Here is a 21,598-nt window from a genome sequence, read left to right as displayed (position 1 = left end):
AGCGCAGGAAAAATCGAGGGTGACGCTTCTCCTTTTACCTGCTTTGACTCCTCCTCAAAGAGAGCCACTGCCCAAAGTGGCTCAGCTGGCTGGAGACCACCCACCCTGTCGTCAGGGCAAGGGTTGTCTGTACAGCTGACTGGTCTCCGTCCGGAGGCAAACCCCAGACGTGGGCTCCTGTTTCTGGAGCTCGAAGGTTGTTTGAGCTCCAGAGAGAACTCGGGGAAGAGTTACAAATAAAACCTATGTTTGCTGGCCCTGGCCGGTTGGCTCAGTGGTAGAGCATCGGCCTGGTGCGCGGGGGTCCCGGGTTCGATTCCTGGCCAGGGCACATAGGAGAGGCGCTCATTTGCTTCTCCACCCCCCCCTCCTTCCTCTCTGTCTCTCTCTTCCCCTCCCGCAGCCAAGGCTCCATTGGAGCAAAGATGGCCCGGGCGCTGGGGATGGCTCCTTGGCCTCTGCCCCAGGTGCTAGAGTGGCTCTGGTCACGGCAGAGCGACGCCCCAGAGGGGCAGAGCATCGCCCCCTGGTGGGCAGAGCGTCGCCCCTGGTGGGTGTGCTGGGTGGATCCCGGTCGGGCGCATGTGGGCGTCTGTCTGACTGTCTCTCCCCGTTTCTAGCTTCAGAAAAATACAAAAAAAAAAAAACCCAAAAAACCCACCTATGTTTGCTGTTGCTACTTGATCTCTCACTGTTGGCCACTATGACTGGCGATAGAGTTCATGTATGTATCGGAGAAGAAGGGCTACTGAGGCACAACAGAGCAAGCCCAGGAGGAGCCTCCATTGCCTCCCGGGTCTGCGTATCTTCCCCATCCGGAAACAGAGTTCAATCCGGTGAGGTTCTAGAGGAGATAAAGGGGAGGAGCTCAGGAGGACGCCCTGGGGACGCCCTGGTCTGGGACTCACAGAGGGCTCATGCTGGCTCTGCTCCGTCCTGTGTGCCCTGGAACAACTGAACTCCACCTCTGAGTAGCACCGTCTTCACGGGGAAACGGGGTTAACAAAGCCATCTCATCCACATGTTAACCCTAAACTTGGGTCAAGGCTTGTGCGCGGAGGGACATTCCCTTACCTGCCACCACCAGAGCTTCCTCAGGGAGGCCATTTCAGAGCTGTTTGGTGTGGAAGGTGAGGCCCTGAGAGCACAGAGATCGACGAGAAGCCAAGGGCGAGGAACCAAAGAGGGGCAGAGCAAGGGTTTGATGTTTTCCTCCTGAGAGCGAGGGAGAGGTTACAAGCGGTGGTGGGATTCAAATATTTAACAACCGGTTCTGCACCCTAATGACCATTTTAAATATGAAAAAACGATATACCAAAAGGTAGTTTATTATTTCATGCATTTAATACTTAAATAAGAACAAGAAAGGAGATACACAAAGCTAGATCATGTTATAAGAAAGAATTTTAAAATATTAATGAAAAAATATTAAATAATACCTGACAAGAAACAATAAAACTGTTATTTAAAATATTTCCATATTGCTTCTTGATTGGCATCCTCTCTTGCAATTTTTTTTTCACCTATGGACGGAATGGGCATTACTTGGGCGCTTTAAATAACCCGTTGAGCAGATGAATGCTAAAAAAGAGTAAGGAATGTAAATTTGTGATTTCCACTGGTTACTGGTTACAACACTACACTAAAACCATCTTCTCATTGGGCACTGCCACGCCCTCATACGCATGCTCAGCTCGAGGGTAGAAGAATGAAGGTACAGCCCGGGAGCACGCTTGCCTGAAACATGGAGGGTCCTGGATGGTGATACGAGGTTTGAAAGGACAGGGAGGCCCAGTGGAGGGTGAGTTAGGAGGCAAAGAAGAGTGTGCAAGCCAGCTACATGGGGACCAGGCCCAGCGCTGCTGCTTCAAAACCGGCAGTGGTGGTAGGTTTGCAAGAACACAGGTGACCCTCCGCATGCGGGGCCTGCTGGCTTGCTGAAGCATCCATCAGGCCCTGGGGCCCTACCTGCAGGCGTGGAGCACACAGGCTGCTCCAGCGGGTTGAACGGTGGGCCCCTGGTGGGTGGGAGAGGGTGCTCCCTCCCCACTGCGAGGGAGCCATCTAAACAGGAACCGGAGGGTTTACATTTCCATGTGAGCAGGGCCCCGGCTGCTGCAGCCACCACAGGAATCACTGATAGAAGCAAAACATCAAGGAACATCAAGACCCTGGCGGAAAAGTCATTGGGAAACAAGATATATACAGCCTCGGAGCATCACCCCAGAGATGACTTCTTCATAACAAACAGGACAGGGTCGCTTCATAATGGCGAGCTCTGCTGCACACATTATCCAAGTGACCGGATGTGGTATCAGGTGTGCCCTGACCCCAGTGCACTGAGGCAGGCTTCACTCGAGTCTACCAGTGAGAGGTCAAGCAGGCAAGTCCAGCTGATGGAGACCTGGACACTTCAAAAATGTCAGTGTCAAAAGCCCAAAAACACCAATTGGGATTTTGAAGGAAATGAACTGGGTGCAGTAAGAGACACAGAGGCTGAGGGAGGTTCTCATCAGATGCCCCTAAACAGAAGGGAATCCCCTGTATAGGAGGGCGTAGGGGAGAGGAGGAGAGGAGAGACGGACGGAAAGCAAGCATCCACGGGGGTCGATCCCTTGCACTGATCACTTGGTGAGTGTGTGATCAGGATTTAGTTGGGGGTTGGGGTATGAGTTTGTTGTCCCCTTGGAACAAACATTTCAACACCTCACGGTGCTGAGTGTGATTCTTGGTTCAAAGACACACTTGGTTCTTACAAAAGGTCCTAGGTCCACTCTTCCACGTGGAACATGACGCCGCAGGAAACCTGGCTCGGCTGGTCTCGCCACGAACTAGGTGAGGTCCCGCTGCTGTGGTTGACTTTCTAGCTTGGGGACCCCTGACCCACCCACCCGGGTTCCCAGTCCTCTACCTGACCCCAGGTCCTCTGCTGCCCTCCTGTGGACGCCCTCCCACAATGACCTCCTTTCTAGCTTGGGGACCCCTGACCCACCCACCCAGGTTCCCAGTCCTCTACCTGACCCCAGGTCCTCTGCTGCCCTCCTGTGGACGCCCTCCCACAATGACCTCCTTCCTAGCTTGGGGACCCCTGACCCACCCACCCAGGTTCCCAGTCCTCTACCTGACCCCAGGTCCTCTGCTGCCCTCCTGTGGACGCCCTCCCACAATGACCTCCTTTCTGTGTTCGGGCAGCAGCACCCGCTTGCTACCTCAGGGCACTGGCACTCTGTGTCCTCCAGGGTCTTTCTCGGTCACACCTCTCACCCCCATAAGGCTCAAGGGGTTCTCTGTGTTCAGATTTCTCTCCCAAAGGGAGCCTCTGTGACCAGCTTGTCTGAAATAGCCCCCCATATTGCTCTCTACCCACTAATCTGCTCTCCTTTTCCTGACAACGAAATGTGTGTGACATTATTTCTCCCTCCCTCTCTCCCCCTTCCACACACGCCGGGAATGCAGGCTCCAGGCCACTGTCTTGCTCACTGCTGTATCCCCAGGCCCAAGGCACGTGGCTCGGGATGGGGATCCACCCTAGCCTGTTACTCGGGCTGTACATGGTGTGAGGAGGGATACTCTCTTTATCACCCTGTTTCCTTGGACAAGACTCCTGACTTCACCCTCAGGAAGTCTACTCAACTCTGTCTCTGAAAAACCACACCTAGGCCCTCTTTGCATTGGCTTTTCATTTCTCTGCCTTTTCTTTCCCCTCTTTGCCTTAAACAGGAAAAATACAAAACTGAAGTATATATTGAGTATGTTGGGATTTATCCAATAAAATTCCATGCAAAATGTCCTCTTCGTGGGAAGCATTTCTTTTCTCGTTTTTGGCTTCTGTCTCCTGCTCAGCTCCGTGTTTTAGAGCTGGTGGTCGTTCTAAGCAGCCCTCCCGTGTTGTGAGTGCAGCCCAGGGCGGACTTTGGCCCCTGTGTTTGCGGACCTGTCCTTGGGCTGTGGTCAGAATGGCGGGCAGCGTCCGGCTGTTCCTGGTTTTCCTGGTGCTCCAGGGCACCGAGCCCTCAGGTTGGTGTCTGCTTCCTCACTGCGTCCTAGCAGACAGAGTGGGTTTGGTCGGAGGAAGGACCCTTTTCCTAGGACAGAGGAGCCAGCCCCTGGGTGATCAGCGGGTTTTAATTCAGCTTCCAAAAGATCCCTCCTGGTCTCTTTATCATTCATGACAAATATTGGAAATCATGGTGTCCTTTGGGGTCCTCCCAGAAGAGATACTCAGAAAAAAATCAAGCGTGTGAGAGGTTGAGTCTAGTCTGGTGGGGACAGGAAAAGCGGCAGCCAGGCCACAAGTAGACGTCTGGGAGTCACAGCACCGTGTACTCTGACCCCCAGGAAGTGGGCATTGCAATTCTTGGGGAAGTCCAACCCTGTTGACGGTATCTACATTCCTGTCTTGCTCCGTAGTCTTTCTTCCGTCTCCAAAGGCAAATGAAGTTCTGGTAAGATGGAAGCGTGCTGGCTCCTATATTTTGGAAGAGCTCTTCAAGGGAAATTTGGAAAAAGAATGTTATGAAGAAATTTGTGCCTATGAAGAAGCAAGAGAAGTATTTGAAAATGATGTGATCACTGTATGTACCCCCACCACAAACTCACACATTTTCTGATTATTCAAATTTCTGCTGCCTTAGAGGGCATAATTTCTCAAAGAGACAAAGCTAAATGAATACTCTGTTTACTTAGCAGTGAGCTTGACTTAATCCTAATTTTACAGATGAGGAAACAGAGACAAAGAAGTGAAATACTTTTCCACATCTAGTAAGAGGGGACCCACATACTCAGTTCCACACCCCTAAACTCCTTCTGATTAAGCAAATCAGTGTGTAGATTAAATTAATTCCTCACGAACATCACTCAGATTTTCATGACTCTGACAGAATTAGATATTTTAATAGATATCTATTGTTTCAATATATCAACAAATTTTTAAGAAACAAAGTCCTCCCTGGAGTGCCTGCATAGTAAAATAATCTCTCATAATCTATAATCTGGATTAAGTAGTAAGGAATTTTGCATTCTTTGTTTCAAATGGTTTTCTTTTAAGTGAATAAAATCAACATCTTCTTACCTTTCAGCCAATCTACAGAAGAAAATATTTTTTTAAAAAATCTATTTGCAACACTTTTATATTTTAATTTTACAGGAGAACTTTTGGGAAGTGTATATGGGTAAGTAGTTTTCTCTACTCTTGCAAGGATTATTTCCTCTTCTTTTTTCTTGAGATGAGGTAAGGCATTCTACATTTCAAACCTCAGGTGCCTGGCCACCCCTTGAGGACAAGGATGAGGACAAGGCTGGGAACCTTCCCAAGGTGCTGCTGGGCTCAGGGAGAAGCTCCCGTGGGGGGCTTGGCTGGTAGAGGCCAAAGGGTCCCCCGTTCTGAGCAGCTCCTCTCATTCCTGTGGCCTCAGAGGCTCCCTGGGGCCTGTGGCTGAAGGGTCAGAACTTGGTTAATTTGAGGAAAGTGATGACTCAGCCTAGACTTGGGGGTATGCTGGGCGTCCCTGTGGGAGGAGCTCCCTGCAGACCAGTGACTGGGGGTGGAAAGGATGAGTGAGGGCAATTAGGAGCAGAGCTGTGGCAGCCAGAGACAGTCACCAATCACCTGGGTCGCTCAGCAAAGAAAGAAGGAGGCTAAGAAAGGGGACTTAGACAAACACTGGGCATACATGGGCTGGGGGACCCCACGGGACACATGAGGGGCACCTGGCAGCTGAACCAGCCTCCTGGTATCAGCAGGGTCAGGGGCTGTCAGAAGGGCCCAGGTGATGCCACCCGCAAAAGCTTCTGGCACCCTCTCTGCAGGTGGCTCGCCGTGCCTCTCCCAGCCCTGCCTGAACGACGGGCTGTGCCGGGACAACATCCGCAGCTACACTTGTACTTGTCCTTCAGGCTACGAAGGCAGGAACTGCACCTTTGGTGAGCCCCCGCCCTCCCTGACCCTCCCCCACCGCACAGAGACGGGCTTCCAGGAGTGAGCAAAGAGTGCCCCTGGAAACCCACTTCCAACCCAATTCTCCACTAGGTGTCATCCTGCGAATGACCCTCCTACCTTTCAAACATGCCTGCCTACAGTTTCCACAGCTTAGAGTCCCCTCTTTGTCTTCCCAAACCCATCCTCCTCTAAACCATTTACAATCTGTTCTTGAAAATTCCTGGAACCTGACCCATCCCGAGCAGGGGTGCTGGGATCAGGAAGGTCAGTCTGTAAGGAGAATCATACACAGGCTGGCTCAGAGCAGGCCCTGTTGCAAGGCTTGCAGCTTCATGAACTAATATTTCTTAAATACAAATAAATGAAATGCAAGATTTACTTGTGGGGAGAAACCAATTTCCTATCAATAATTATCAGATAATGAAAATAAATTAGCTTAATTCTTTCAATGGGTCTGGGTCAATACAGAGTCAATATTCTGGAGAAAAATATTATTTCCACCTCAGATCTCTCCCCTGAAGTCCAGCTCTCTACTCTAATTGCCATCTTGACAGCCTCGTGTCATGTTCTGCAGACATTCCGAACTCAACATGTGCCAGAGTAAGGTTCTGATCTTCACTCCACATGTGTTCCTTCCTCCCTCCCAGCTGCTCAGCTACTCACATGGAATCACACTAACCCCCCCCCCCATGCCTGCCTCGATTGTACCAGGAAGTGAAAGATGACTGTGAGTGCGCACATCCAGTTAGAAAAATGGACAGACGCCTTACAGTATGAATGAACATACTTCCAGGACCAAGTTACATTTTCTGAGGACAAATACTAGGGTTGTCATCACTGAATCTTTGATTTTTTCATACACATTTCTGAACATGGAAGTGTGGGAAATGCTTATATGAGGAACCAAAACTCTGAAAAGAATGAGAATATTTGGGCTGATAATAGAACCCCGACGTGCAAGGAAATTTAAAAGCGAGGCCCTGGCCAGGTGGCTCAGTGAGTTAGGGCACCATCCAGTATACCGAGGTTGCAGGTTTGATCCCCCGTCAGAGTACATACAAGAATCAATTAATGAGTGTACAAATAAGTAGAGCAACAAATGGATGTCTCTCTCTCTCTCTCTTTCTCTCCCTTCCTCTCTCTCCAAAATCAATTTTAAAAAATTTAAAAATGAGTATTTCCATGTTAGCACTTCTGGATTTTCCTTTGTTTCCTTTTTCAGCTAAAAATGAATGTTACCCATTGAGGACTGATGGTTGTCAACACTTTTGCCACCCGGGACAGGACTCCTACATGTGCAGCTGTGCAAAGGGGTATAAACTGGGCCAAGACCACAAATCATGCACCCCACACGGTGAGTGCTCAATCAGTGAGAAATGACAAAAGCGGTCTCTCTCTTTCCTACCCTGCTGGCTCCCATCCACACCCCGCGCCTTCTCCTACAGTAACGTTTGAAAAACCACCGCTTCTCTATGCATCATTATGACTCAGCCAGCCTCCTGGCCTCTGCGCTGGCACTTGCCTGGGTCATAGCAGTATCCTAGCAACCCACAAGCACCGAGAGCAGGTGATTTAGTTTTACTCTGTGTCCACCGTTACCTCAAAGTAACGGGCATTAAGAAATCACATTCAAGTTGTCAACACCATTCGAATAGATGAAACCCGATGTTGGACTTGGAAGGCACTGACTTTTCTTATGTTGTCCCCACAAATGAAGAGAAGTGTGCGTGTGGAGTCCTGGATTCTAAATGCATTGCGACAGCACAGAAAAGCAAGGAGAATCTTCAGATTTTCCCGTGGCAGGTAACAGAAACAGTTTATAAACATGTCTGGCTCTTGGTACAGATTTCACCCTTAATCATTTCTATCTTCTTTCCTAACCCAAATAGAAACAGAATGTCTAAGTAAAAGAGGCATCCTGATTTAGATGAACTGTTTACTAATCTCGACATCACACTTCAGAGCACTTTCTAATGCTGAATGCACTTCAGTGGTCTTCCTTCTTTTTTTTCCCAAATTAAAAAAATTAAATTTAATGTCTTCACTCTTTGCACCAAATAAAAACATGGTTTTATTGACAACCTGGGCCTTTCTTATGGAATTCAAAAACTATTCTCGTCTGACTGGTGGTGGCACAGCAGATAGTGTCGACCTAGGATGCTGAGGTCCTAGGTTTGAAACCCCAAAGTCACTTACATGAGCATGGATTTACCGACTTGAGTGTGAGATCATAGACATGACCTCATGGTCACTGGCTTGAACCCCAGGTCGCTGGCTTGAGCAAGGGGTCACTGGTTTGACTGGAGCTCCCAAGTCAAGGCACATATAAGAAGCAATCAATGAACAACTAAACTGCTGCAACTATGAGTTGATGCTTTTCATTTCTCCCTTCTGGTCTGTCTCTCTCTACCTCTAAAAAACAAACAAAAACTGTTCTCAACGTCATTTCTCTCAGAACATAGGCCTCCTAAAGTTGCACTTGGGTGGATTAGCTGACATGGGGTCTGTTCTGGCAAGTGGCCATGGAGAAGGCAGGAGGCCAGACTTAAGGACCCAGGCTCCACTCCCCAAAGACCTAGTCAGGGGTCTCAAACTCGCGGCCCGCGGGCCGCATGCGGCCCGTCCAACAATTTTGTGTGGCCCGCAGACTAATCCACGGAGTTTGATTATTCTGCGGGTCGCACAAAATTGTTGGGCGGGCCGCGAGTTTGAGACCCCTGACCTAGCTGGAGTTCCAGCTCCCTTATTGTGTGCCGGAAATTTCTCTTCTTTAGCATTTATTTTTGTTATTTTGCAGTTTCCCCCCTTGACTGGTTTGGAAGTTAAACATTCTATTTCTATTTTTGGTGACTCTTGACGTTTAAACATTCATTTTTAACCTGCCAATATATAAAGTTAGTATTTTTACATGCACACCCCGCACCAATTATTTCAAGCACCTTATGCTAGGCTCACCTGCTATTTTAACCAGTATCTTGTTCTTTTCTTGCTTTTCTTAGTAACTCCACAAAGTAGCTATTATTATTTTTTTGCTATTATTTTTATTATTATGGTTTATACCACCGATGTGGGTTTTAATTTATATGTTTGCCATTTTTCCTTGCCTCTAGTGTAGATCATCTCCTTCTGCCCAAAGCACACCTTTTAGAATAGTCCTGTCAATAGAACTATAATGTAAGCCACATACATAACTAAAATTTCCTAGTCACACTAATGAAAGTAAAACAGATGAAATAAATTGGATAATGTATTTTATTTCCACATGTAACAAATATGAAAAACTGGCATATTTACACTTTTCTTCATTATTAAACCATTGACATCTGGGGTGTATTTTACACTTGGAGAACATCCTAATTTGGACCAGTCACATCTCAAATGCTCAGTAACCACATGTGACTACCCCTAGCTTTAGAAGTTTAGAACCTACCTAGCTTCCAAGCCTAGCTTTAGAACAGGGGTCGGGAACCTTTTTTGGCTGAGAGAGCCATGAACGCCACATATTTTAAAATGTAATTCCGTGAGAGCCATACAACCACCCATGTACGTTACGCATTATCCAATAAAAATTTGGTGTTGTCCTAGAGGACAGCCGTGATTGGCTCCAGCCACCCGCAACCATGAACATGAGCGGTAGGAAATGAATGGATTGTAATACATGAGAATGTTTTATATTTTTAACGTTATTTTTTTTTAATTAAAGATTTGTCTGTGAGCCATATGCAGCCATCAAAAGAGCCACATCTGGCTCACGAGCCATAGGTTCCTGACCCCTGCTTTAGAAGTTTCCTTAGGCTCTGGCTGGTTGGCTCAGTGGTAGAGCGTCGGCCTGGCATGCAGAAGTCCCGGGTTCGATTCCCGGCCAGGGCACACAGGAGAAGCGCCCATCTGCTTCTCCACCCCCCCCCCTTCCTCTCTGTCTCTCTCTTCCCCTCCTGCAGCCGAGGCTCCATTGGAGCAAAGATGGCCTGGGCGCTGGGGATGGCTCCTTGGCCTCTGCCCCAGGCGCTAGAGTGGCTCTGGTCACGACAGAGCGACAGAGCGATGCCCCGGAGGGGCAGAGCATTGCCCCCTGGTGGGTGTGCCGGGTGGATCCCGGTCGGGCGCATGCGGGAGTCTGTCTGACTGTCTCTCCCCGTTTCCAGCTTCAGAAAAATACCAAAAAAAAAAATGTTTCCTTAGAGGTTAATAAGTGCGCACGTGCATGTGCATGTGTATGTGTGTGTGTGCACGCGCGCGTGTCACTTTAAGCCAATTTAGCCAGCAAAATCACTTGGCTGCTAATATGGAGGCCTGGACAGACAACTGAATAGAGCTCAGTGACTACTGTAATAATCCAGATTCAAAAAGAGACTTGAGTGAAGGGAGATAAAATGATGGAAAGGGACAAAACCAGAATGGTCTAGTTATCAGCCGGTGAACTTTCTATTGCTTTTCTTCCTTAAACTTTTTAAGACCCATTATTCATACTTAATCATCAGCTTTCTTAATCATCAGCTGCCAGCAATACACTAAGGTAAGGCTCAGAATGGGGGGACTGCTGATGATGGATGACTGAGCAATCAGACCTTCAGAATGACAGTGTGATCTAGTCCCGCCAACTGCACTGTCTTCAGTCTTCCAGTGCATCAAGGGACTCTTAGTTGCCATTTTCATCTACAGAAGTAGTGTTAGTACCAATGAGACCGGGAGCTATTACCTGTGAGGTGAGCATCTGCTACATACAAATCAAACACGTTTGGGAGACACATTGATTTAGGCAAGCTGCATACTATTAGATTTTTCCTCTGGCACAATGAATAGTTCTGAAGTTATTTAACTGAATGAACTGGCCTAGGCTTGTTTCTTTCATTCTACATAAGATAATTGGCACTGTGTTCCACTGCATTTTACTATAAGTCTAGCAGACTAATGCTGAAAATGCCATCTTCCCCCAAACTTGGTTTTATCTACCTATAAGATAAAGATAATACAAGAGTTGTAGTGTGGATTAAAAAAAAATGTACCTGGCCTGACCTGTGGTGGTGCAGTGGATAAAGCGTCGACCTGGAAATGCTGAGGTCGCCGGTTCGAAACTCTGGGCTTGCCTGGTCAAGGCACATATGGGAGTTGATGCTTCCTGCTCCTCCCCCCTTCTCGCTCTCTCCCTCTCTCTCTCCTTTCTAAAAAAGTGAATAAAAATTAAAAAAAAATGTACCTGACTTATGTAGTCAATAAATGGCAACTACTATTAATAAGCATTTGAGAGTTCAGGAAATTTTTATATTTTGTTCAGCATTTTTCACTTTATTAAGCCAGCACCTATGCTATAAGGATACATGTTTTATCTTATTTAATCCTCAAAACAACCTCACTTTTGTTTTAGATCCCTGGTAATTCTTTGCTCTGAAACCTCCCTTGTCTGGTATTAACACTCCTGATTAGTGTTAGCATGTAACCTTCCCAAATCTCCTTTAAAATTATTATTTTTTTAATTTTTATTTATTCATTTTAGAGAGGAGAGAGAGAGAGAGAGAGAGAGAGAGAGAGAGAGAGACAGGGAGAGAGACAGCAGGGAGGAGCTGGAAGCATCAACTCCCATATGTGCCTTGACCAGGCAAGCCTAGGGTTTCAAACCGGCGACCTCAGCGTTTCCAGGTCGACGCTTTATCCACTGCGCCACCATAGGTCAGGCTAAAATTATTTTTATATTTAAAGTATGTTTTATAGCCTGTGTGTAGTTGCTTTCAATTTATCCAATCTGACAAGTCTCTGCCTTTTAACTGGGGCATTTAGACCATTTTATATTTATAGGTTTCAAATCGTAATTTTGCTATTGGTTTTCTACTTTTTTCCATCTGTTCTTTTCTCACTTTTCTTTTCTCTGCCTATTGGATTACTTCTATATTTTTTACAATTCCATTTACCTCCTTTTTTTGGCTTATTAGCTATAATAGAATGGTTTTGTTTAGTGACCACTTTCAGGTACAGCTTACATCTTTGGTTTGGCAAGGCCTACTGTACCTTCAGCTGATAATCACCCTCAATGGCTGTCTTTGGAGCCCATATTCTTAACCACTAGATGATACTACCCCTAATCCTGCAAATTGTCACTAGCTTATTGTCTGTTTTTTTAAGGTAAAAATAACAAATTCCCAAGGAAAAGACTTCTGTGGAGGTGTTTTAATTCAGGAAAATTTTGTGCTGACAACAGCAAAGTGTTCACTGTTACACAGAAATATTAGTGTGAAAACAAGTAAGTATTTTAGCACTCATTTTTATAAGTTCATATTGGAATAAAAACTTAAAAACTAGAATTTTGTTTTTAATGCAACACAGAACTGAATTTAGCTTCAATACTACTGAGATTCTTGCACAATGAAAAAGTATATGTAAACTATCTAGTAAGATGTCTAGGCAAATGCTAATATTAAGTCTGAGAAAATCACCGCTGATAAGAACATAACTTAAATTGACAGTGAAATGGAGTGTCTGTGGTATCAGACAGATAACTGAGTAGAAGTCAAAAGATCTGGGTTCAGATTCCCATAAAGAACCTTGATATGTTTTACTCCTCATTCTTGAATATTTTTCAGTCAACAAAATGTCAGCCTGAAAAACTACTTCTGAACAGCTTAGTATTTTAAGTAACCTTAAAAAATTTTCTTTTCCTTTTGATTGATTTTAGCAAGGGAGGAAGGGAGAGAAATTGAGAGAAGGGGAGAGGGAAGGGTGGAGAAACGGATGGGCGCTTCTTCTGTGTGCCCTGGCCAGGAATCGAACCCGGGACTTCCTTGTGCTGGGCCGCCACTCTACCACTGAGCCAACTGGCTAGGGCTGAACAGCTGTTTTGATTAGCTTGAAGAAATTCCTCCTGATATCTTCTTAATTTTTTGACTATTTCACCAAAATAACTCATTTTGATTTTTTTAAAAAGAGGAATGATGAGAGACCATGGGATTTAGTTAAATTCATTCTATGATTTCCCTTTCGATCCATAGATGAAAAAGGAAATCTGTGCAATTAGCCATGGCATGTTTTCTCATGATCTGCCTTTGCCTAGTCACACGGGTCACCGAAATTAGTCTTTTATTATTGCAACCTTGAAAATCAGACTTTAGAAACCAGTGATTGTCCATTATTTAAGGTTTTCCTAGAATGAGCAAGGACCCCCTGACAATTCAAGTGAAGAACATCCACGTGCACATGCGGTATGAAGAAGAGACGGGGGACAATGACATTGCCCTGCTGGAGCTGGAGCTGTCCGTCCAGTGCCCAGACACGGGGCTTCCCATCTGTATACCCGAGAGTGACTTCGCAGAGCGCATCCTCACCCCGCGGACAGGGGGCCTCCTCACTGGCTGGACACTCAACGGCTCCGAGCTGGGCAACGCCTCAATGCAGCTGCCAGTCATGCACATGGACAGCGAGGAGTGTGGCAAAGCCCTGAATGTGACAGTCACCACGAGGACGTACTGCGAGAGGGGAGCAGCGGCTGGAGGGGTGCAGTGGGCGGAGGGCAGCGTGGTCGCCAGGGAGCACAAAGGCACTTGGTTCCTGACAGGGGTCCTGGGCTTGGTGCGCACAGAAGAGTACAGACAGGAGTTTCTTCTCACCAAGGTTTCCAGATACGCGCTCTGGTTTAGACAAGTCATGAAATGACTAAACCTAGTTAATCAGATAGAATAAAATGGGACTGCACATTTTAACTGCAAGCATGGAGTTTAAATGGAAAATTTACCACAAAACCACGGACTGCTTCAGAACCACCCACTTGGTCCACAAACCATTGGTTATTGCTTATGAAAACAATTTTCAACCAGTGTGCCGCAGAATTTCTACAACACGCAGTACCCGGGGACTACTGGTCAGGGACACTGACTTCTCTTCCCTTAGACCAGTGGTCGGCAAACCGCGGCTCGAGAGCCACATGTGACCTAAGAGCATGCGACGTTTTTAGCAAAGGCCAGCTTAGGAGTACCCTAATTAAGTTAATAACAATGTGCCTATCTATATAGTTTAAAAAATTTGGCTCTCAAAAGAAATTTCAATCATTGTACTGTTGATATTCGGCTCTGTTGACTAATGAGTTTGCCGACCACTGCCTTAGACTGTCAAATAAAAAATGACAACAGCCAACACAATAGCCATCTAGTGTGAATGAATCAAAATTACACCTATTTTTTTTTTTGTCAGACTGGCAAAAAATATATTTTTTTGGTGTGCTACAGAATTTTCATTAGTCTACGTGTGCCATGAGATGAAACAGGTTGAAATCGCTGGCTTATGAGATTACTGGGTACTGTGAAAAGTTCTTTCCTTAGGACTTTTTATCTCAACAGAGACCTTAAGAAAGGGAAGATACATTAAATAAAACCCTACCTGTAGGCCCTGGCCGGTTGGTTCAGTGGTAGAGCGTCGGCCCGGCGTGTAGAAGTCCCAGGTTCGATTCCCGGCCAGGGCACACAGGAGAGGCGCCCATCTGCTTCTCCACCCCTCCCCCTCTCCTTCCTCTGTCTCTCTCTTCCCCTCCCGCAGCGAGGCTCCATTGGAGCAAAAGATGGCCCAGGCACTGGGGATGGCTCCTTGGCCTCTGCCCCAGGCGCTAGAGTGGCTCTGGTCGCAACAGAGCGACCCTCCGGGAGGGGCAGAGCATCGCCCCCTGGTGGGCGTGCCAGGTGGATCCTGGTCGGGCGCATGCAGGAGTCTGTCTGATTGTCTCTCTCCGTTTCCAGCTTCAGAAAAATACAAACAAACAAACAAACAAACAAACAAAAAAACAACCTACCTGTAGGTCATCACAGCCGTTTCTCACAATCCTCTCCTTTTCCACATCTAATGCTTTCTGATGCCATGGAGTCAATGAACATAGCTTAGTCTAACAACAAACATGCTTAGGAAGTATGTCTTTGGGATGAAAGCTTCTAAGAATTGCTAGTTATAGACAAAGAGTGACCTCACAGTTGTGCCAGGTTGGCCGATCGCCCGAGTGAGTGAAAGGGTTGCTCTGGAAAGCAACTAGACGGGAGTCAACAAGGGGGAAGAATAGTTTTAGAGAAAGAATCAGGAAGCACAAGAGAGGCTGAAAGAAGACGGCAACGTGGGGTCTTACACAGGGCTGTGTGCTCAGAGAGGCACTTCCCATGGAGGGAAACCTCCGGACAGGTTCTCGGAAGCTGTTGGATCAGGCTGGTGTATAGCCTTTCAACTCTGCTTCTGAACCAGCTAGCTGACTCTCCATTATTAAACACCCTCATGCTCCTCTCTTAGGCTCTAAATCAGGGGTCGGGAACCTTTTTGGCTGAGAGAGCCACTTATGCCACATATTTTAAAATGTAATTCCGTGAGAGCCATACAACGACCCGTGTACGTTAGGCATTATCCAATAAAAATTTGGTGTTGTCCCAGAGGACAGCTGTGATTGGCTCCAGCCACCCACAACCATGAACATGAGCGGTAGGAAATGAATGGATTGTAATACATGAGAATGTTTTATATTTTTAACGTTTTTTTTTTTTATTAAAGATTTGTCTGCGAGCCAGATGCAGCCATCAAAAGAGCCACATCTGGCTCACGAGCCATAGGTTCCCGACTCCTGCTCTAAATGGAACAGCAGCATCTATCAAACAGGGCAGAGTTCAAAATTAGAACAGTGTTGAGTCACAGTGATTATTGCCATAATGGAGACTGTAGCTCCAACTCAAGTAAAAACATAGAACCCCATACGGTGCTTCCCTGCAGACCAGAAAGAACTCCACATGGGGGTTCAGATTTGTGCCAAAATAAAATGTGAGAGCATATGGATAGAAATGAGGTTTACTTTTAAGTTAATCTCTAACTCTTACTTAAGGAAGTAACAAAACTGCTCCTCAACTAAGTGCCAGTAATTTCCAGCCCCTAGTTTCACTGAGATAAGAGCTTCTACAGGCTAACTGCTCTGCAGACCAGCAGACGAGGGGAGAGAGGGCAGCTCTAACTCTAGACACACACAGAAGGATGATGCTGGTCTGCCGGGGCTTCATTATACAGTTGTTGAGGCGTAGAGAGGATTTTCAAGGGATTAAAAGTGTGAGTTGATTTAAACACTCTTGAGTGAAATACAGGGAATTTAAACACAGTTCAGATTTTTAAGTCTTAGAGGTCTTAAAAAATACCACATATCCTTTTCATTTCTGACATTATACTTTAATCTCAGAATTAAACTTTTTTTCTTTTTTGGGCCAGCCTGCAGGTGCTCTGGCCCATTTCTCTGAAAGAACCCTGGGAAAAATAAGTATCCTAATCTAAGGCAGAATGACAGGAAGGACAGAGGGGGAAAACAGTAGTTTTAAAGACTTAAAAAAATTCAGTTTCCCAGAAGATATATTAAAGAATATGACACTTGTATAAATTCAGAATACCTTTTCATACAGAGAATGATATAAAAAGTTACATAGATGCATCTATAAATAACTCCATGAGGAGTAAACTACAGCTGCCTTGGAGACAGAGCCTCCTTCATGGAAGTTTCACCAACACTTCAGAGCCAAAGGAGGGTCTGCAATGTCTGAAAAAGGAATTTCAAGGTTCCACGAGGTCGACATACATTTCAAGGTGTTTGTGTATGCTGGCAAACTCAGTCTCAACAGCCGTGGGAAAAGAACCCCAAAGAGATTCCGGCTGTAGAAGATAATGTCACGACAAAAAACTGGTTTCATCTGTACGATGAAAAGTAGAGGAACACACTTCTCAGGACTGTTTATACAGTCAACACACTGTAGACAGCGGAGGAAATGGGTTTTGCTTGCTTACAACTAGCTTCTGATGCTGATGTGATATATAGCCTTTAATGTGACCCTGTAGGAGAAAAACAGGTTTCTGAGTTACATCACTGATGTGAGTTAATGACCAGGTCGGGTGGGATAAGCATTCTCCCCCAATCATAGTGTAATTCAAGTCATTGGGAGAAAAATGAATAAACATATACATTGCTCACAAAAACTAGGGGATCAGGGAACATGCAGGTACTCCAGTGCTTTCAGGTTGGTTTTGTATTCATTTGTATAACTGAACAACTTTGATTTTGTGTTTGCTTTTCTGATGTTCTTGTTTAATAAAAAAAATCAAACGCTTCTTTTTTATCACTTTATATTCAATTTTGAAATATCCAGGCCCTGGCCGGTTGGCTCAGCGGTAGAGCGTCGGCCTGGCGTGCGGGGGACCCGGGTTCGATTCCCGGCCAGGGCACATAGGAGAAGCGCCCATTTGCTTCTCTACCCCCCCCCCCCCTCCTTCCTCTCTGTCTCTCTCTTCACCTCCCGCAGCCAAGGCTCCATTGGAACAAAGATGGCCCGGGCGCTGGGGATGGCTCCTTGGCCTCTGCCCCAGGCGCTAGAGTGGCTCTGGTGGCGGCAGAGTGACGCCCCAGAGGGGCAGAGCATCGCCCCCTGGTGGACAGAGCTTCGCCCCTGGTGGGCGTGCCGGGTGGATCCCGGTCGGGCGCATGCGGGAGTCTGTCTGACTGTCTCTCCCTGTTTCCAGCTTCATAAAAAAAAAAAAATACAAAAAAATACAAAAAAAAAAAAAAAAAAAAAAAAAAGAAATATCCCCTAATTTTTGTGAGCAGTAAAAATGGAGAATACAAAAATATATTATAGCCACCCACCTGCATCCCTAATAAAGCCCTTTGAATATCACAGTATTTCCTAGGATAAAATTAATTCTATCAGAAAATACCTTCACAAAAACAAAGGACCTGATAACAAGTTTAATGACACTACATCAAAGCTTCAAATTCTGAACCAAGTCCTAACTGAACCAAGGAGCTCACACACCATGTATATCAGGTTGGCCAGAATACACTGGACTTCATCGATGTCCACATCTTCCACTTGCATAAATTTCAAGGCAGCTAGGAAAGCATCCAGAGATAACTGGTGCGTTTTGAGTAACAAGTATCTGCAAGAGGGAAAAGAAGTCCACACTAGTTACCAACAACGCAAATACTTCAAAGGAGCACCACTCAGTAGAAAACACATCTTCTAATAAACCACTGTTCAAAGGAATAAAAAAAATCTTCCACCTATTAAATACACTCTAAAATAAGAGCAATTCAATACAATTTTGACTTTTCAATTTAAAAAAGGCACAAGTACAAATGTGAATTTTTATATTTACCGATATAAATATAAATAACATATATTACATATATACATATAAATATATTCAATATCTCAATGAATCTAAAATGCAGGTATTTTCATTTTTTCCCCCCTTCTTTTTCCAAGTGAAAGGGGAGATAGAGAGACAGACTCCCTGTCGGGGTGCATGCTCTGATCATCTGGGGCCATGCCCACAATTGAGCTATTTTTAGCACCTGAGGCGGAGGCTCCACTGAGCCATCCTCAGCACCTGGAGCAATGCGCTCAAACCAATTGAGCACTGGCTGTGAGAGAAGAAAGAAAGAGAGAGAGAGAGGGAGGGAAGGAGGAGGAGTGGAGAAGCAGATAGTTGCTTCTCTTGTGTGCTCTGACCAGAAATTAAATCCGAGGGACATCCACATGCCGGACCAATTCTCTGCCACTGAGCCAATGGGCCAGCGCTCACTTTTTAATATCTCTAAAATCCTAAAGTGGATAATGTCTTATGGATCTGATGGAATATGGTTCTTACTATTTTTTATATACTACCCACAGGTATAAAAAGTCTGTCTTTGTTTGAAATTTAATTAACTTAGATCCTGTTGAGACCAGGCCTTGGAGAAGAGTCAACTTCCAGTATTACATAGAAGAAAAACAACTCCAGAAGAATTCAACTTTCTGACAGATATGAGTGCCAGGGGGAGGTTCAGTTGATAACAAATAACGGAAATGAACAATTAAGTCACACATGCTCTGATAAAATGTGAAATATATGATTCTAAGGGTTGCCATTTTAAAGTATCTATTACAAAGTTCTCTTGTCACAACCCATTATTCCTCCCACAAGTGAGCCCCTGTTCACTCACTTGTGCAACACCAAGGCCTGGGAGGCACTGGGTAGGCGGGGAAGTTTGATTTTCTTCCCCACAATTAAAGGAAAAGTGATGGGACCTCATTCACACAGACTGACATCCCCATCCCAGAAGACACAGCGCCTGTTATTGTAACAGTTTTCATCACTTTATGAGTCATACTTAAGTGTTTTGGGGGTTTTTTTCTAGTGGGAGATACAGAGAAAGTCAGAGAGAGGGACAGATAGGGACAGACAGACAGGAAGGGAGAGAGATGAGAAACATCAGTTCTTCGATGCATTCCTTAGTTGTTCATTGATCAATTTCTCATATGTGCCTTCACTGGGGGGGCTACAGCAGACTGAGTGTCCCCTTGCTCGAGCCAGCGACCTTGGGCTCAAGCTGGTGAGCTTTGCTCAAACCAAATGAGCTCGCGCTCAAGCTGGCGACCTTGGGGTCTCGAACCTGGGTCCTCTGCATCCCAGTCCAACGCTCCATCCACTGCGCCACCACCTGGTCAGGCCTAAGAGTTTAAACTTATTAAAAAAATACTTTGCTTACACTTTCTTAAAAAGATTCCTGTAGGTGATGATCTTCAGCTTTTCGAGGATAAGGAAGATGCCACAGCGGATGAAAAAGGTCTCGTGCTTCGTGAGAGCCTCGTTCAGTAGGAGGAGGTTGCCTTCACTGGGTGACGGGGAAAGAGGAGCGAGCGTGGTCACAAAACAACATGTCAGGACGAGAGCACTTCCAAAGCACTTAGTTCTCCCACAATGTGTGAGAAATTTTTATTAATTTTATATTTTTAAAAGATCTCAGATAAAAGAATAAAATACTCTACCTTACAGCTTTGGTTACTTCAGCAAACTGCATGAGATGATACTTTTTCAAAAGCTCAATGGTTGGCATATGACCCTAGGATAAAGAGTTAATTTTCCAGAATAAGAGCCCTTTCATTTTTAACAAAATTGTTTTTGATAAAATTCTTAGCAAGAAATTAAGTTTTAAAATTTGCAACACTGTGTTTCTTAGAAGTTCTTATGTAGTTGAAAAAGGATTAAAAACATCATAGTGTGCCAGAGAAAATAATGGTCTAGAAATCAGAAAACCTAACTATAGTTTCATTATTCAGTTACATATGACCTTGATCTTGACCTTCTCATATCTCTTAACCTTTGTACCATTAGAGGGGAGTGATAACTGAAGAAATACTAGTATCTTTTACTAAGAATTAGAAATACAAAAACAACTTCTAGAAGAATCAGCTAAAAAAATTCTACTGGCTGTTTCTATGAAGTGCAGTTAGGCAGGGAGGGGTGAGCACAACACTGTTGCTTTTCCATTACAAGCTATCCTGAATTATAAGTTTTAACCAATTGTGTGTATTGCTTTGATAACTCTTCTTAAATTTTTTAAATGAGAGGAAAGAAAAATCTATCACTTTCAGAATGTTTTAGCCAATTAACATTTGTTATTTATCACTGCTTTTTAAGTATCAGAAAATAACTTTTGATGACCAAATGAGACAGGCTGGAACAATATTTTTCCTTCTTGGCTAATCCATTTCTGTTAATGTAGATTTTTAGGGAGAATAGGAATAAAATGAACTTATTTTAGTTGTCCTACACAACATTAAAATTTTAAATTGGATACTTCAAAGAAAAAGGAAACCCAGATAAAGCCTTTCTAGAAGAATTTGCAGGTGTCAATGAAGAAGAAACATGGTTCAGACCACACACAGAGCAGTTCTGCCTCGATTCTGGAGAGTGCTCACATGCCACTCAGACTGGGATCGACTACACACCATTTGGTTTATAGACCAAAAGTCTCTAAACTTCTTCAAAGCAACAGGATCTGTAAGAGCTGAATAACAATCACTCACCAATAGCATTTTTACTGGAAGTAAATATATCAAAATCATCCTTTTGTTCTTCTGACTTAAACGGTGACAGTGCTCAAAGGCAAAGGACAGGTACTCCTCGGCTGCAGAGACACCAGCAAAAGTCAGACCAACAGCCCATCACGAGCTGTGTCTGCTCTACACAACACAGAGTTACTGAAGTTCCCTCCCTGCTCCTTACTCTACCATTCGCCCTTACACAAAGGCTCTAAAGTTTTCAGGAGCTATAAATATCTACTATTAATACTAATTAAATCATTTCTTGCTGTCTTGGGTATTCAAAAATACTATTCAATGATCCTTTAGAGGAAAAATATATCAATGCCTTAACAGACTTCAATAGAATATCATTTAAAAGCTTCTATTCTCACACTTCATATATTTGGGGGGAAAAAACAGTGTTGAGGAATAACCAAGGAAAGCTCATCTTCAAAAGCCCTAGATCTATAAAAATTTTTGAAGTTGGTCTGTATATGCCTATAGAGTAAAAAACCAAAGTAATTACTGAAAGAGCTGTTATTTTGTTATCAGAGAATCCATAGCTGTAAGCCATGGAGAGAAAAGTGATTTTATGTCTCATGCCTCCTGTATTGCCTGAATTATGTTGCTTCATGAGCAAGTAGCTGTTGAAGTCAGTTTAAAAAGTCTGGTCTGAGGACAATAAAAGAGATCATAAAGAACCACCTCATACCAGCTAATCAAGTTTAAAAAGAAAAAAATTATTGGCATCATGTTCTTAAGTTAGTAATATAAACTACATAATAATGTAATTTCCTGAAAGCACCACTCTGATGTGATAATGACACCATCA

The 21,598-nt window shown here is 44.7% G+C and overlaps 2 protein-coding genes across 4 annotated transcripts in view; one reads left to right on the top strand and one right to left on the bottom strand.

Moving 5' to 3' along the window:
* The first annotated feature begins 2,779 nt into the window (after window positions 1-2,779).
* On the top strand, window positions 2,780-13,952 carry PROZ (protein Z, vitamin K dependent plasma glycoprotein). Its single transcript, XM_066380527.1, has 9 exons — window positions 2,780-2,835; window positions 3,844-4,017; window positions 4,411-4,574; window positions 5,147-5,171; window positions 5,809-5,922; window positions 7,161-7,292; window positions 7,656-7,741; window positions 12,056-12,173; window positions 13,065-13,952. The coding sequence occupies exons 1-9, from the start codon at window positions 2,790-2,792 to the stop codon at window positions 13,577-13,579; spliced, it is 1,374 nt and encodes a 457-aa protein (XP_066236624.1). The 5' UTR covers window positions 2,780-2,789; the 3' UTR covers window positions 13,580-13,952.
* Window positions 13,953-16,513: 2,561 nt separating this feature from the next.
* The window catches only part of PCID2 (PCI domain containing 2), a 28,895-nt gene continuing 23,810 nt past the window's right edge, over window positions 16,514-21,598 (bottom strand). For all 3 annotated transcript variants that reach the window (XM_066380525.1, XM_066380523.1, XM_066380524.1), the window contains 5 exons: window positions 20,770-20,870; window positions 19,729-19,802; window positions 19,449-19,574; window positions 17,731-17,854; window positions 16,514-16,753 (listed from right to left, as the gene is read on the bottom strand). In XM_066380525.1, the coding sequence (XP_066236622.1) occupies window positions 16,664-16,753; window positions 17,731-17,854; window positions 19,449-19,574; window positions 19,729-19,802; window positions 20,770-20,870 (515 nt within the window). In that variant the 3' untranslated portion in view covers window positions 16,514-16,663. The remainder of the gene's footprint in view (window positions 16,754-17,730; window positions 17,855-19,448; window positions 19,575-19,728; window positions 19,803-20,769; window positions 20,871-21,598) is intronic.

This window comes from Saccopteryx leptura, chromosome 4, assembly GCF_036850995.1.
Source record: "Saccopteryx leptura isolate mSacLep1 chromosome 4, mSacLep1_pri_phased_curated, whole genome shotgun sequence".
In the NCBI taxonomy this organism is placed as follows: domain Eukaryota; kingdom Metazoa; phylum Chordata; class Mammalia; order Chiroptera; family Emballonuridae; genus Saccopteryx; species Saccopteryx leptura.
Note: the sequence above shows the minus strand (reverse complement) of the source record. Positions and strands in the feature narration are given on the sequence as shown.